Source organism: Haemaphysalis longicornis, unplaced genomic scaffold (assembly GCF_048455015.1).
Source record: "Haemaphysalis longicornis isolate Haplotype H1 unplaced genomic scaffold, Haemaphysalis longicornis Haplotype H1 scaffold_41, whole genome shotgun sequence".
In the NCBI taxonomy this organism is placed as follows: Eukaryota; Metazoa; Arthropoda; class Arachnida; order Ixodida; family Ixodidae; genus Haemaphysalis; species Haemaphysalis longicornis.
Genome location: NW_027526365.1, coordinates 2,175,113 through 2,190,682, shown reverse-complemented (window position 1 = coordinate 2,190,682; position 15,570 = coordinate 2,175,113). Strand labels below are relative to the sequence as shown.

At 49.2% G+C, this 15,570-nt stretch overlaps 1 protein-coding gene across 1 annotated transcript in view; it reads left to right on the top strand.

The window, feature by feature from the left end:
- LOC144137596 (trafficking protein particle complex subunit 10-like) overlaps positions 1-15,570 on the top strand; it is an 87,409-nt gene that overhangs the window by 56,969 nt on the left and 14,870 nt on the right. The window contains exons 15-20 of the mRNA XM_077669529.1: positions 2,659-2,830; positions 5,353-5,468; positions 6,178-6,458; positions 8,353-8,491; positions 10,871-11,023; positions 15,331-15,526. Of these exons, the coding sequence (XP_077525655.1) occupies positions 2,659-2,830; positions 5,353-5,468; positions 6,178-6,458; positions 8,353-8,491; positions 10,871-11,023; positions 15,331-15,526 (1,057 nt within the window). The remainder of the gene's footprint in view (positions 1-2,658; positions 2,831-5,352; positions 5,469-6,177; positions 6,459-8,352; positions 8,492-10,870; positions 11,024-15,330; positions 15,527-15,570) is intronic.

Genomic DNA, 15,570 nt, shown 5'->3' with positions numbered 1-15,570 from the left:
GGGGGGTAGCATCACCCTAGTGTCTCATTAACAGACCCATTGTCCGTTAGTGTCCAAAGCCTCCTCACCGCCACTAGTGGCATGATTTTTCTAATTTTCGGCTGGAGGGGATGCGCCATACAATCTGAGGGGAGGGCAGTGCTTTTATGATACCGTATTTTCGCGCGTATAACCCGCACCAAAAATGTGAAAGTTTCAGCGGCGAAGTAGAGGTGCGGATTATATGTGTTTCTTTGGTGCAGCTTTACTGCAATGCGCATTGGGCCGTGATGCCCCAACAGCAGTAATTGCAGCTAATCCACTGTTATTCCATTGACAGTGCTTATTTTGCACACACAGCTCAACAGTGTACGGACCTGAAAAAACGTATCTGGCAAGTCGTCTAGTTACGTAGTCAGCTAGGTAAGTTATTTTGCATAAAAAAATGTGTAATGTTGCCCGAGTAGTAGATTTGGTCCATCTTATTGGTAGGTTGGTCTTCTTATGTATAAAATATGCGGGCAATACGCAGGGATATATATATTTTCTTTATTCGTCGACGGAAAGTGGGAGTGCGGGTTAAATGTGGGAACGGGTTATACGCGCAAAAATACGGTAAATGCGCAGGTACTTCCCAAAATTCCTCAAACCTCAACTTCACTGCTAGTCTTGCCCACAGCGATGTGGGGGGCTGAGGTATCAAGGCCCTGCATTTCTTTGTGTGGGTTAGCGTGACCTTCGAACGAGGGGAGCGCGCTGGCAACGGGAATGAGATGCCACCTTTGTGAGAGAAACCTTAGCCGTAATGCAATACAAAAGATGGTGGCTCGAAAGGATGGTGTCTGTGTACGATATGATTATTTAACAATTAACTCTTTCCGTATCGCACCCATGGAGTGTCGTTATCCTGCTAACGATAGATTCATAAATCTTATTTGGAAACCTTACATACATTTTTAAGCACATTGTGTTGTGTGGGCTGTAGGGAGGGGGCTGTAGTTTCGTTTTCTGCATATACAGTCCATGTCCGTCACAACAGACCCTCTTAATCTAGAAAAAAATGTCCACTGTATCCGAAGTATTCAGCATCTGAATGGGGAGGTGGGTATATGAGCGTAAAGTTGGAACTGTGACCAGTTTTGCATATAAATGCTACCGACAATTTGTTCTTTTTACTCGCCTGCAGCATCTCTGCGCAGTGTTCATGGGAGGGGGGGACAAGAATCTCCTAATGCTCTTTTCGAAAATTAGCACTGGCACTTGGAAAAGGCCTAGCACCTGCGGTCGAGTACATAGAGACGCACGCTAAGTTGAGCAAATAAAGCAGGAATAAAACTAGGAGCAGTTACTAACCAGCTATGAAAATCGGTCCAGGCCAGCAGAATTAGCCAGGGTCTTTTCAAACTCTTTGTGACGAGGCAGGTTTACCCAAAACTGCTCACGAAAAAAGGCAGCGTCTGCATTTTTAGTGGTGTCAGTCTGGTCAGTAAAATGGCTGGCGCAAAATAATCTCATGAAGGACACCTCTGAAATCGAAGGTTAGACCAGTTGGGCTCCACACAGCCAGCAGCAAATTTCACACAATGGATGGGAACCATCCCCCTGCTTGAGGCATTCCTTACCTTTTTCGTTGAACAGAACAGGAACGGGGCATGCGTTGGAATAATAAATGATGAACTTCACTGAAACTAAATTTTTTGTTGCATAAAAAACTGTGACGAGGGCATATTCAACCTCCGGGTGCGCCACTTCACGCATTCAAAAGTGCTGTTCTTCAATCTCACTGGAATCGTATTTTTTGGCGGTGGCCTTGTTCTTGACGGCTATTAACATTCAGTCAAAATAATTTTCGCCTAATATTTAGTCTGTTGTAGCCGATAATCTGCTATAGCCAGGCGTGTTATGAGCGGAGTGGACTCCACCTAAAATGCACGGGGACCGAACAAACCAACAGAAGCAGTCTGTTGTAAGTGAAGTCTGTTGTTGCCGGATCCACTGTAACAAGCGTAGACTGTAGTACATTTCTCTTGCATGGATGTGGCAATTCCCAAGCCCTCAGCAATAGTGGTGGAGCATTGAACTTGTGGAGAAAGATGGCTCCCTCTGAAGCAGCTCACTAGTGCCCCAAGCCTCACGATTTAATTGCATCTACAGATGGTTTCTAGGATACTTTTGGGAGTAATGTCTTTGTGGATGATTCCAGCAAATCGGAGTTAAGCTTAGAGAGTGGAAGTGGCAGGCACTAGTGTGGAACATCTCCTCTTCTCATATGCCTGGTTTTACCTTCCGTAATGGCTGGCCATTTGTCTGTTTCATTTATACCACTTTCATGTGATTGTTACTTTGTGTTTGAAGCAGCAGCTGCTAGACGTATCGCATGGGTACCAACAGGAACGACGATACTTGAAGGATGGCACAACAGGGCTAGGATTGAGGAGCACACCGCAGCCACCACATGCATCTCCTTGCCATGATAGTAGTGCCGCTCTAACACACCCACCCATGTCATTTCCCCACCCAGCAGTTGCCCTCCGATCATTGATTCCGTTCATCACGTTTGAACAGCTCTATTCTGTGGGTGGGTGGGTTCCACCAGTCAGCTTCAAGTGGCCGTGTTCCAGTCATCGTCGAGCTCCCCTCATTCCCCTCCCCCTCCTTCCCCCTCCCTCTCCTGTGCAGGTGTCCCAGGTGGGCTACTATGTGGGGCGGCAGCTGGACCTGCGCTGGGAGCAGCTCAGCCTGGCACAGCTCACCTTGTCGGGGGCTGGGGGGGCCGGAGGGGCCTCCCAGCGGCCCCCGGCCTTCACCGTCTACTACGACAGCCCCCGGGTGGCCCTGCGCTTCCCTCAAGGTGAGACGAAAGCACAGCACCCCCACTTCCCCTTTTGGCCGCTGCCATGCCTCCATTCACGTTGCACATGTTCCCCTTTTTTGGACAGTCACGTGAGCATGTTAGGAGACGGCTACAGCAGGGGTGTGGTAAAGACAGTGCAGACCCACTGCGGTGGCTCAGTGGCTAAGGTGTTGTGCTGCCGAGCCCTAAGACGCGGGTTCGATCCCAGCCGCAACGGCTGCTCTTCTGATGGAGGCAGAAAGCAAAAACGCCTGTCTGTCGAGATTTGGGTGCACATTGAAGATCCCTTGCAGGTGGTGGAAATAAATCAGGAGCCCTCCACTACAGCGCGCCTCATAGTGGAGGTGTGGCTTCAGCATGTTAAAGGCGCGAAAATATTTGGAAGACATTGCAGTTGTCGACCGGTGGCACTTGTGCTTGGCCATCTGAAAAGCCTTGAGGATGGTTGGGGAGCAGGTCAGGACAAGCGGCTGTGGTGATGACCATTATTATGCATTTAATGGTGCAAGGCCAGCAGAATGCATACAGAGCAGCGAGTAAAGTCTGGTGGTTATAGATGAGGGTGTGCAAATATTGGAATATACAAATACAGAACAAACATTATGTTTGAAGAACTCCATTCGTGAATCGAATGTATGGTATTCATTCAGCTTGCGAGGCGGCGCCATATAGTGTTTAAACGTGACACTACTGAAGTGTCCAAACAACTCCGTTGATTTCAAGGTGTGATTCAACAACCGCATACAAAAGTAGGAAAAGGTTGCACATTATTGTTGTTTTAGCTGCGGACAAGTTCTTCAAAACATCTTTTCGTCTCGCGTGCAGTTAAAAGTATGTTCCTGCACGGCTTACTGTCGTGGCTGCCGTCATTCCTATTGGCGGGACACACGCAAGGCTGGCAGATCTAAAAATTCCGATTTAAAAAGTTCTCGGGCACTATCATCGAAACCGTTTTGGGTTAAGCTAGTTTAAGTGCTGCCCTTCTATTTGGGCAGCACTTAAATTTGTCAATTAACTTAACTTGACTTGCCAATCAATTAACTTGACTTGTAATTAAATTAACTTAACTTATACTTGTCAACAATCGGCTGTCTGTCCCCTTAAGGTTGGCCGAAGGAAAGCGAGCAGCTTGCATGAAGCACCTACAGTTCTGAAAAGTAGTTTTAACAGCGTTTTTCAAATGTACACAGTGTCAGAAATTGCCTGGCCTGTGGAAACTCAAATCCCAAGTTAAAGTGTTTCCACGGTTTAAAGCAAAGGCACCTGCTTGGTTTTTGTGTGTGTGTGTGTGTGTGTGTGTGTGTGTGTGTGTGTGTGTGTGTGTGTGCGTGTGCGTGTGCGTGTGTGTGTGTGTGTGCGTGTGTGTAAACTTCAAGTGTTACTAAGTCACCCCTTTACCCCTTTCCAACCCTTTTCCCTTTTAAGGGCGAAGCCCTTTAGGACCTCGCAATGTCCGTGCCAATGTCTGGCGTTGTCCGTGCGCAAGGGGCTATGGTGGCTAGATTACGTGCGCACAGAATTGTACGCCATCTATCGGGAGCGGCGCACACTGTAGTACCATCCGCGCGCCATCTGGGGAGAGTGCCGGTAACTGCAGTAGCAAAAAGCGCAAATTTTAAAGGGTGCAAAACGCAAAAATGAAGCAAAAACCTAAACTATCAAACGATAATTCATGGAAAAAGACGCTGTGAACGATGCCGAGGGTGCGAAGTACTGGGACGCGAATTGTCTTTCGTGTGGCGCTTGTCATTTACAGTGCATTTGCTGCACCTCAAAATCATTTAAAACTCGGAGTGCACCAGCACGCACGGACGATGACGCTCACCACACTGGCAATGCACAACTTGCGTCCCAGTGCTTCGCCCCCTCGGCATCGTTCACGGCGTGGAGATGTGTGATTTTTTTCTGTCCTTTTCCCCATCAACGAAGTTTCCACCAGAGTAAGTTTTTCCATGTGCCCTGTGAACTTCTTTGCAGCAGCAAGTTTGTCTGTTATATAACCATCCTCTTTTTGCGTAATGCATCGCAATGTTTCTGCCTATTTTGGACATGGCTGTCTACAGAGAGAGTATGGGTACAGGAAACAGTGAAATCCTTGTTCTATTATATGGGAACCACTTAGAATTAATGTCCTAAGGAAGTTATGCACGTGTCCTTATCTGATCGATATAGTAAGTCTCCATACTTAACGCTATAATGTAGTCATCTGCCAATGCAGCTTTGCTGGTCTTCCATCTTCACAGTTGTGGAAGGGCTGTAAATGTTTTCCTCCCTCTTCTTATCCTCATCCTTTTTTAACAAGCTGGGAAGAACACAACTTTGTACAAATGTCAAGGAATACCTCCTGAGTCTCAGTTTCCTAGGGGTAGCACCTGCCACAAGCACTGTACAGCAAGTTCCTTGGCCGTGCATGTGTGCTTTGCTGCTTCTTGTCGAGCTGCTCGCCCTCGCGTGTGAGACTCGTGGTGCGAGAGCCGAGCGGGAGGGAGTGATGCTGAAGTGCAGGCCCACCTGCGCAGGTGAGCTTCTGGCGGGCGTCAGGCAGCAGCTGGAGGTGGTGCTGACCAGTGGCAGCCTGCCCCTGACCCCGGAGCACAGGCTGCACCTCAAGGCCTCCCGGGGGCTCCTGCTCAGGGTACGATCGGCTCCCCTCGTCAACCGCTCTGCCACTGCCGCTAGTTGGGGGGGCCAACATGGGGGGCCAGCCACGTGATGTGCTTTCAAGCCTATCAACCTTCACTGATCAGTTGAGAATCCCAAGAGTAAAGGGTGGGTGCTTGAGGCTCTCGATTGGGCTCGCTTGAGTCACCTCAATCCAGAAAACTTATCTCCTCCCTCTGACCTGTGAAGTGGAGAGCTCAGAAATCTAGCCAGCAGCCTGAATGGTTGGTTCATGCTGAAACTGGGCATGTAGCACCGAGAAGAGACAGACTTGAAGGGAAGGGGAACAGAATGTGATGGGCGACCAACCTGTGCCACTAAGTTTTTGCTCAATGGCTACCCGCACACATGCTGGCTACCAGGACTTGTGCTGATGGGATCACTTACCCTACTTCAACCAACCTCACACTGAGGCGCAGGGGGTTGAGTGGCATTCTTCATCAAGGCCAGGACTTTAACAACAGGGATGAATTTTTTTTTTCTCATCTGTCGGGCTTTGTTCCCAGCCAGTAACGAGCTTGCTATATCGAGCATGGCAAATAATACAAGAAAAACACAAGACAAGCACAGAGACAAGATGACGAGGACTGCGCTGTTCTTGTGGTCCTCGTCGTCTTGTCCCTGTCCTACTTGTTTCTTTCACTGCTTTTTGGGTGGCCCCTTTCAATGCCCAATTGTTGCAGCCCAGCCCCGGACCGTCGGAGCCCTCTGCCCCTTCGGCGGACTCGTTCTGCGACGAGTGCCGCCTTCCTGTGGGGGAGCCCGGGGTGACGGCGGACGGGCGTGCCTTCTCCCTGCTGCTCCAGGCGCCCCTGGGGCCGTCCTCGTCCCCCTCCACCCACCAGCTGGCCCTCGCCGTTGAGGGCCCCGGGGGAGAGGTGGTCGAGGGCTCCTCCCAGACGGTGGCCCTGCACTTTCTGGCACCCTTCGCTTGCACCCACCGGCTGCAGACCTGCGGACAGCGGTGAGTGCGGCACCCACCCAGAGAAGGAAGGGGAGGGGACTGGTTCATTGATTCAGTGCGGTGTTTAACACCTTGAAGCTACACCTGGGCTGTGATGTGTGCCGTGGATCCCTCCTGGATCCCTTCTGCAAAAATCGAAAAACAAAACCAGTGGCTGAATAGAATAAAACCCTTTCCTTTTGCTGAGCTTTACCGGAATGCGCCGCAGAGTGAACCAAGCGAGGCCTACCCATGACGCAGCTAATGTAGCTGGGATGTGTAATGCACCGCACATAGCGCGCAGCTGGTGCACATGCGCTATGTGTGTAGCTGGCACATAGCAGCCTTCTTCTATGCACCATAACACTCATAACAGTCTTCTCCCATGATGAAAACCTGCTCGTTACCAATAAAGACGGCACAGTTTGCATTACATCCGTCTAAGTCTTCTTCTTAAGAACTATGGCCATGCGCACATGACAATCAAACCTGACGCAGTGAATACAGTGAACTTAGGTGCAGTAATGTATACCTGTACGGGACGTCCGGATAACCCCAGGTAGCTACACTAGAGCAGGAACTACCTCCAAACTACACTACACTAGAGCAGTAACTAGAGCTACACTAGAGCAGGAACTTGTGACCAAAGACTCAAGCATGGTACACAAGGTTCAACCCTTTGGGAACAAAGGTGTGGCTTTACTGCTGGAGTGGTATGGGCAGTTTGCTGACCACCTGTGCAAACAAGGCTGCATGCAGGGAGGGAGAGAGGGAGGGGAATCTCGAGGAGCAGAGAGAGAGCGGGAGTAAACATTTATTTCTGAAAATTGGGGGAGGGTAAAGGAGTGTATTAAAGAAAACAGGCAAGGGCGGCCATCCTAGTCCCGTAGGCCACATGTTACGGCTTGCACTGACATGCAATGGCTTGCGCCGACGGTGAAAGCCATTGTGGTGTGATCTGGTGCATCACTAGTGCACGCGCACACCAGCTGCGAACGAGGAGCGACAGCTGTGGGCGAGGAGGAAGAGAGAAAGGGGGTTTTAGGCGAACGCCACTGACAGTGCAAGTCAGCCAATACAAGCTTCGCTTGAAAAGACGCTGTCTGTGTCGGCATGTCCCTTCACCACCATGAATTGTAAGGCTGGGGAAACAGAGTTGGTGTGAGCATGTTTATGTTATTGGTAGACAATTCTCAGAATTTCTGTAGCTTTTCTCCTAAGGTTCTGGCAGCAGACTCCCCTTCCTTTTCTATTTCTCTGTCTCTGCCCTGACATTTGCTGCCCCTTCAGCACAACTCGTCTATACTGAGTGTGAAACACCGCACTTTCAGTTGTGAGTCAGTCTTTCTTCACAAGGATGGCAAGTTGGGCTACTTGGTTGGCAGTGACCATAACAAACAAGCAGCGCGAAAGGAACGGGACATAAGAAGGATGAACGACGACACAGCGCTGAACTCTCAACTGGGTTTTATTAGAAGAAACCGACACATAGATACTTCACTCTGAAGAGCCGCGTGGCTTCATATCTTGTCTTCACCTTCCGCAATCTTGTCTTCTTGTCTTGTCTTCATGTGGCTTGATATCTTTTCATAATCTCAGATGACAAGATATGAAGCCATGTGGCTGTTTCTTCTAATAAAACCCAGTTGAGAGTTCAGCGCTGTGTCGTCGTTCATCCTTCTTATGTCCTGTCTTAATCGTGACTATTCGTCTGTTTGCGCTGTTCTTCAGTTATGTGCACGATCTTAGCTTTCTAGTCGACCAGTTCGTGGGAAACCACCAAGGTGGAGCAAGTGTGTGCGAGGGAGCTTTCACATCTTGGTTTGGTGACGTGCGAAAGTATGCCGACAGCTGTTCCTCGTTGACTGTGGGGTCAACTGGTCCATGTGGGTCACCTTCACGTGCCCCCTTGCAGGAAGTACGTGCAGGTGAGCGTGCAGGGCCTGACCTCGCAGCCCTTCACGGTCGGCAACGCCAGCCTCATTGCCCTGGAGGGCGAGGGGGCACAGGAGCAGGCCTACCTCAAGCCCCTCTTCTCCAGCTCACAGCTGCTGGTGAGTGGCTCCTCCTCCGGCTGCAGCTGCATCTCAGCAATTGAGCAGTGAAGCAACAAACTCGGTCAAAAATCGAATGGGTTGGAACTTGGAACATGTCGCATGCACAGAGCAAACTACCGTATAATGCGGAATATAGGTCGAGGCGGAATATAGGTCGACCCCCTTACCTTGTAGCCGAAAAATGCAAAAAAAATAATTAGGTACCAACCATTGTTTTATTGAGACTATAACTTGTTTCGTCTCAGATTACTCATTTAAAACTGTCTGAAGTATCGTCGGACGACTGCTTATGGCTCGCTGTCGCCCACACAGCAGGTCGTCATCGGTGCAGTCCAGGGAATTGCTTATGCAGCACTTCTTAAACACTCGCAAGACCATGTCATTGTGAAGCGAGCGCAAAGCATGGGACACTCGTGTGCAGACCGTAGCGACAGCCAGTCTGTGCAGGCGGTTAGCAAACATCTTGGGGTATCCATTCGTAGAGACATCGCACGACGCTAGCGGACAAAATTTTCCCCTTTGTACAGCAGCACAGGTGCACAGAGCAGCACCCATGAAGCGAGGTCGTCCGAGCGTTGCATACCGAGAGCTGCCCATTCAGCTAACGCCGCTAGCAACACTTCTTGGTGATACCGAACTGGCGCAAGGCAGACGCGTCATTGGCCTTGGAAAACCCCCACCCTTTCTTTAAATGCTGCTGTGAACTGGCACCAAGTGCCTAAACTCATTTTGAGCAAGAAGAAAATAGCACGTACACACTCGCCGACAGCGAGAGAAGCAACAAAACAAAGATGGCGTCGCGTCCGATTGATGGTGGTGGCGATGGTGCCTTTGGGGTTTGGATGGGCTCGATGGGCTGCCCGGTCGCCAGATGACAACTGCCAAATGACTGCAATATAGGTCGAGGGGTGACTTTCCGGCAAATTTTTCTGTAAAAAATCTCGACCTATATTCCGCATTATACGGTATCTCATGTAGAGTCGAGCCCACTTATAAGAGTACCGTTTATAACAGTAGATTGGATATGACGATGAGCCACTGTGGCACCGCCAACTTTTCTATGCTTCCTATGGTAAAATAAGCCGCTTATTGCAATGCTCCAGTGCCGCGATATTGGATGCAACGATTGAATCCGGTCACAGCGTGCACCGAAAATGTGATCTGCCGTGAGCCGTGATGCACCTTATCCCTTCCACCCCTCGAAAACAAGTCGACTGCACCGCTTACGAGGAAGCATGGGAGAAGAGCAGTTTTTCTTCGGAACACTCCTCCCGGCGTCGCCGCTTTAGCATCGTCCCCGTGCCCGCTCGTGCATTCACCTGTTGTGCCACGTGCACGTCGCTTTGAATTTGACTGGGTGCCTAACTGCTTCCGTCTTTCCGTGGATGGGATGTCGGGGCCAATGTTCTCGGAACGTCCAAGTGCCTCACTGCAGAAGCGATCGTTGTGCGGATACTTGCGGCGGGCAGCAGGGAAAGTTATGACTCTGACGACGCGGTTGTGCAACCTACTCAGGTGGTGTCTTTGCGGGAGGCCCAGCACATGATACAGTCCCTCAGGGACTTCATTTCGCCAAGGACCTTTTGCTCAGCTAGGTGAAGCACCTACAGATGCTCTTGAAAAAGATGTGCGCCAGCTTTACATGCAGTAAACAAACCTGACTGACTACGGCTTCTTTTATGCCAATAAGTAGTGGCACAACCTTGCTTGCATGCAAATAAAATGTTTCGAGCTCTGCTTTCTCTTTTTATTTCACAACCCGCTTATACAATTATCGATTATAAGTTTATAACGATGGGATTCCCTTGGCTCTTGAATATTGTTATAAGTGGACTCGACTGTATGCTTACATTTGCTCGCATAATACTCCCACAGAATGCACAAATAATAAAGGACACACCCTTGAAATATGTGCTCTTTGGTCTTTCTGCTTTAGAATAAGGGCTGCGTGCATTATGTTTGTTTGTATGGCATGAACTTCGTGTCTGAACGAAGAAATTTCAACTGTTACAAGTGTGTCCACAATCAAGGTTCTTAGAGGAAGGAACAAAGTACAATTTTTTTTGTGAATGATAAGATTGCGTCACCCAAACACAATGTTTCCTGAATGCAAAACAAAGGAACAGTCTCTGAGAAGGAGGGTCATTCTTGACAACCGCCGACACTTTTGGGGAGACGTTGGGAGGCGCACGTTATTTGTACTCGTGGGGGTCTCGTTTTCCTCGCCGTCCTTCTCCGTTCTCTTTTGAGATGTCCCCGTAATCACTCAATGTCATAGCAGTGCTTTGACTCTCTCTTTCTTCTCTCTCTCTCTCTCTCTCTCTCTCTCTCTCCCCCCCCCCCCCCTTCCCCACGTGAAAAATTATGAACGAGCAGCGGGTGAGCCCCGAGCAGGCGGCCTGCTTCCTGTGGGAGCTGCTCAACGCGGGGGGCCAGCCGCTGCGCCTCTCCTTCTCCATGCTGTACGCCCACGGACCGGACCGCACCGAGAACAGCTTCACCCACCTCTTCCGCCTGCACTCCTACCAGGTGAGGGGCAGGAGGGGAGGGGAGGGTCTCTCCTCTCGGCCGTCAGGCAGTGTTGCCAAACTGGTGACTTCCGGAGGCTCATGGCTACTGAAATTTTAGTATGGTATTTTCTGGCTCTTTTAAGCACTGCAGATTATGTTCCCCAGGTTCTTCCAACGCGCTACGTTAAAAAGAGCCTGATTTGGTCGTTCAGTGGTTTTGAAGAGTTCAGGTAAAATTGGAAGCCAATAAAAGAAGAAAAATGGGGACGTGTATGGCAAATTCAAGAATAGGGCCCAAGGGGTCAGTGTCACTCAAGACACATCAAAGGACACTGCTACTTATCAGCACAATGTGAAACTTGTTCTGTTGTTTTTTTTTTAATATTCGTCACCTGCCGTAAGAGTCATGTTGAGGGCTTTAAGCAATGCCGTGAAGTGGGATGTTTAGGCAGCTCACGGGCGCTCAGGATTCCCTGCAGAGGCGGTGGTAAAAATGTATGACGGTGCACAATAGGCACTGGAATGAAAGGAGGCAGCGAAAGAGGTGAAAAATAGGGTGCGGCAAACGCGTTCTATGATCATTCATACTATTTGAATGCGTTACTTAATCTTAAATATTTTATTTTTTTAAGTAGACCGTGGAGAAAAACTGCGGTTCTTCCGATCCAAACCCAAATGAATAATATTTGTGTCCTAGTTTCGCTATTTGTCAAAATTTCTGCATTTTTTTTTCTATGCAGTTTATCGAAGAGAAATTACTACCATCGCTTTGTTAAAAATGGCATTTTTTCTGGCTTTTCAAACGTTGAGTTCAAGGTGGCGACTTTCTGGCTACTTCGGGCAATTTCATAGCTACTTTTTGTTCTGAGGACCTGGCAACCCTGGCCGTCAGGCACTGTTGTTTATTACATGCCGTCACACAACCTCATGACGTCTATGCCTATGCCCAAAGTAAGAAGGCTTGAACTGGCAACCTGTAGTAGTGGGGTTGCTAGGCAAGTGAAGTGCAAGAGGAAGCAAGGGAGGGCCTCACGTGTGCTGTAGGTAGCCACCTTTTGTGTGGTGACCGGTTTACTTGCGCAACCAGGGCAGCATTACAATTCCCGCTGTATTGTTCAGTGAAAAAGCATCCTGGTTAGAAGCTCGCTCCGAAACAAATGAAGAATGTTCCAATTTCCACACTTCGAGCTCCCGAACTTCATTTCGCATCACTTGGCAGGCTCATCGCTGAAATCAAGGTGGGCTTGTGGGAAAGGCGCCCTCTCGAGCAGAGGCATGCCGCCATTGACTTGATTCTTTGCTCTCCCCTACATTTGAGGCCACTGCCCTGCGGCTCTCGCCTGAGTGATGAAGGTGCATTAATTTGAAGCAGTGGGGATGTCATTTCACATCTGAGTCTCCAAGTGTATTGTCAGTAGCCAGTATTGTGCTTCATAAACCAGGTGACCTTTCACCGTGTTCATGCATAACTTACCTGGTCGGTTGTGCAGGGCTGTGGGGTTCTTCGGTAGATTTTATAACCAATGTCTCACCTTAGTGGCACCACCACCATTGGCACAGCTGGCTATCCCCTTACTCAAATCTACCATTACTTGTGACATTGGTGCCGTGCTGAATTGAGTCGTTTGCGTCTTCATTTGTTCCTGCTATCTAGTGAACCTCTTGAATGATTAATGGCAGTAACTTTTTCACCAACACCAGGTCACCTTCATTGTAATGGTCACCCCTTTACAAGTTTGTTTCTTTCTTTCTTCATGAATACCTACACAATTTTTTTGTTGATTCATTCTGCTTGATGCATAGTGTTCAGTGCTCACTTTGTCTGTACAGTTCTGTAGATGTGTACAGCTTGCTCAGTTCTCTGTACATGAGCAGTTCACTCGATGTGTGCAGTTCACCCACTCCTCCACTCTAGACGCACAGTTTCCGTCCTCTACATGCTTAGGGGTCTTTATCCAGCTTCTGATTTTCACATTACAAACTCACAGGGATGTATTTTGATTTGATTGATTTAAATAATGAAAATGTGCAGAGTCCAGTTAACACTTTAGAGCCTGCACCGTACGCATTACCTACACAACGTGCGCATCACTTTGTGGGCTCATTTTCATGCACAGTCGGGGACACAATATTCCGGAACACGCGATCGCGTGGGAAAAACTGCATCTGTGCACTGTGGAGGCACGCCGCCTGCTGTCGAGACCAACGCGGCGCGCATGCGCGTCCTTGCTTACTCGCATGCAAGCAAGTTTCATCGCTTTCAGCAGCCGAGCTCCAATTGGTAGTAACACGCCGTGGAGCGATGCCTTTGGGCCATATCGTGGCCTCTGATTACATATCTGTAGCATGGTGTGCGTGAAAACTGCACCGGCTTTTGTGCGTGTGTGTCCTGCGTGCTGATCTATTGTTACCCGAAACGGTCTCTTTGATGTTTGCTGCTTTTTACCCAACTGTATGGAAACAAACAAAAAAAATACCTTTTCAAGAGATGACTACCATATTTATTCAAATATAAGGCGAGTTTTTTTTTTTTTTTTTCTCCAAAATTTGTAGTCTTAAAGTCATGTGCCGCCCTGTATTCGAAGCTCAGTATATATACCGTATTTAGTCGCATAATGAGGCCACTTTTTTTTTTCAGAAAGTTCGACATAAATTTGGGGGGAGGGTTTATTTTGCAAAGAAAATGGCAACAGATTTTTAAAAGCTGAAATTTTTAAAATCTGAAAGGCGGGTTAAGCACTTGACTACTTGACTGTGCATGCTAAGTTGTCAATGGTGTGCACCAAGTTAGCATTTGGTTTTTCTGTCAGGTTCCGGTGTGCGGTCACTACAGCCCACAGGAATGCAGTACCTTCTGCTAAGGAGAGGGTAGGAGCGGGGGAAAAAAAAAAAAAAAAGCTAGGTGTTTGCAATTGTGGCTGTACATGCCTTCCAAGGTGGCCTGGTACCGCTGGTACTGCTGCCACCAGGTCAGGTGTGGCATGTTGTGGTACCAAAGGATGTTGTAGTGGCACAAAAGACCCCAATTCCTTTTTCTGAGGATGAATCCTATATGAGTGCAGTCGCGTGTTGTCGTTGAGGGAGAAGACTCGCACTCTAATCTAAAAGCATAGCATCAGTGTGTGCTGCCCCTACAGCGGTCACTTGGAGAGCTGGGTTCCAGATGCTCCATTCAAACCCCAATGACCTTCAGACAGCTGTTTGGGCCACCCAAACATGCAGGCAAGCGAAATAGAATTGCACCAAGGGTGGAGGCAGGAGGCCTAAATGCACAGAAACATGATTAAACCGTATGGGCAACTTAATGCGTGCATTGAACGAGGAATAAATTGGGAGGTTACGTCACTGGGTACAATTTTCTACCGGTTGTTTTGAAAAATATCTGAGCTTTTAATTTCACTCCGCTTCGCAGGGAAAGCGTAGTGGTCGTAAAAAATGCTGCAACATCAGTCTCCATGTTAGTCACCATGATTTGTGTCGTACACCTGCTGCGGTGGCCAAGAGGGTAAGGGGTTGTTCTGCTGAGCGCTAGGACACGAGTTCGATTCCTGGTTGTGTTTGGTGCTTCTCAGATGGAGATGGAAACGCGAAAACGCCCCTTGTGTGTCGAGATTTCGGTACATTCGGTGTTAAACATCCCCAGGGGTGGTCCTAATTAATCTAAGGGAGCCCTCCACTACAGCGCACCTCATAGCCAAAGTGTAGCTTCGGCGCATTAAACCCCTAATTTAAATTTGAATTAGGGGCGAAGCCCCTTGGGGGCTGGGGCTGATGGTGTCTCCTGTCGTCGTAATCGTCGTGCATCTCTTGTAGTCACGGTACTAAAACACTGGTACACTCGTTTATGCCTCGCACTAGAACGTAACACGTACTAAAAAAACACTGGGACACTTGTTTACGGCTCATGCTACAGAGCTTCGTGCTTCGAAGACAAGAGACTTTTACAGCAAAGCTGTATAGCTGTACCCCCCAACGGTTTCATCTCTGTTGGCAAAAACGCCAAGGCGCCAAGAATGCACTTATACACTGCACGTTTCGTCCCTCCCCAGGTTTCACGTGAGTGGCGATGGCCCACAATTTTTTTTTTTTATTTTTGTGGTACACAGCATGTATTCTCTCGTATAGGCATGGCTGTCCAACAGCCGAGTTCAGTCCCACACTGAGTTTGAGTCCAATGACATTTCAGTTGACTCCTTGGGAACGCGTGCTGTACAAACAGGGTATGCCTGCAAAGTAAAGCCCGTAGCAGCAGCGTGCATTGCAGACACCCGGTCATGATGCACACCGTCTCATCAACCCCGTGATCTCCCTCTCCCCTATCTGCAGACGCTGTACAGTGTGCGGGCGCGGGTGGAGCCGCTGTCGGGGGCCGAGTTCTGCCGAACGGACTGCGCGTGCAGCCTGCACGTGCACATCTGCCAGCTGCACGAGAGCAGCGGCACCGGCAGCACAGGGCCCTCGGCGCTGATGTACGAGCTGGTGCCGGACGCCTCCACCTGGGCCGTCCTGGGACGCACCGCGGGTACGTCTTCCGCAGCAGCGTGGCCCCGCTGTGTATACCTGGTG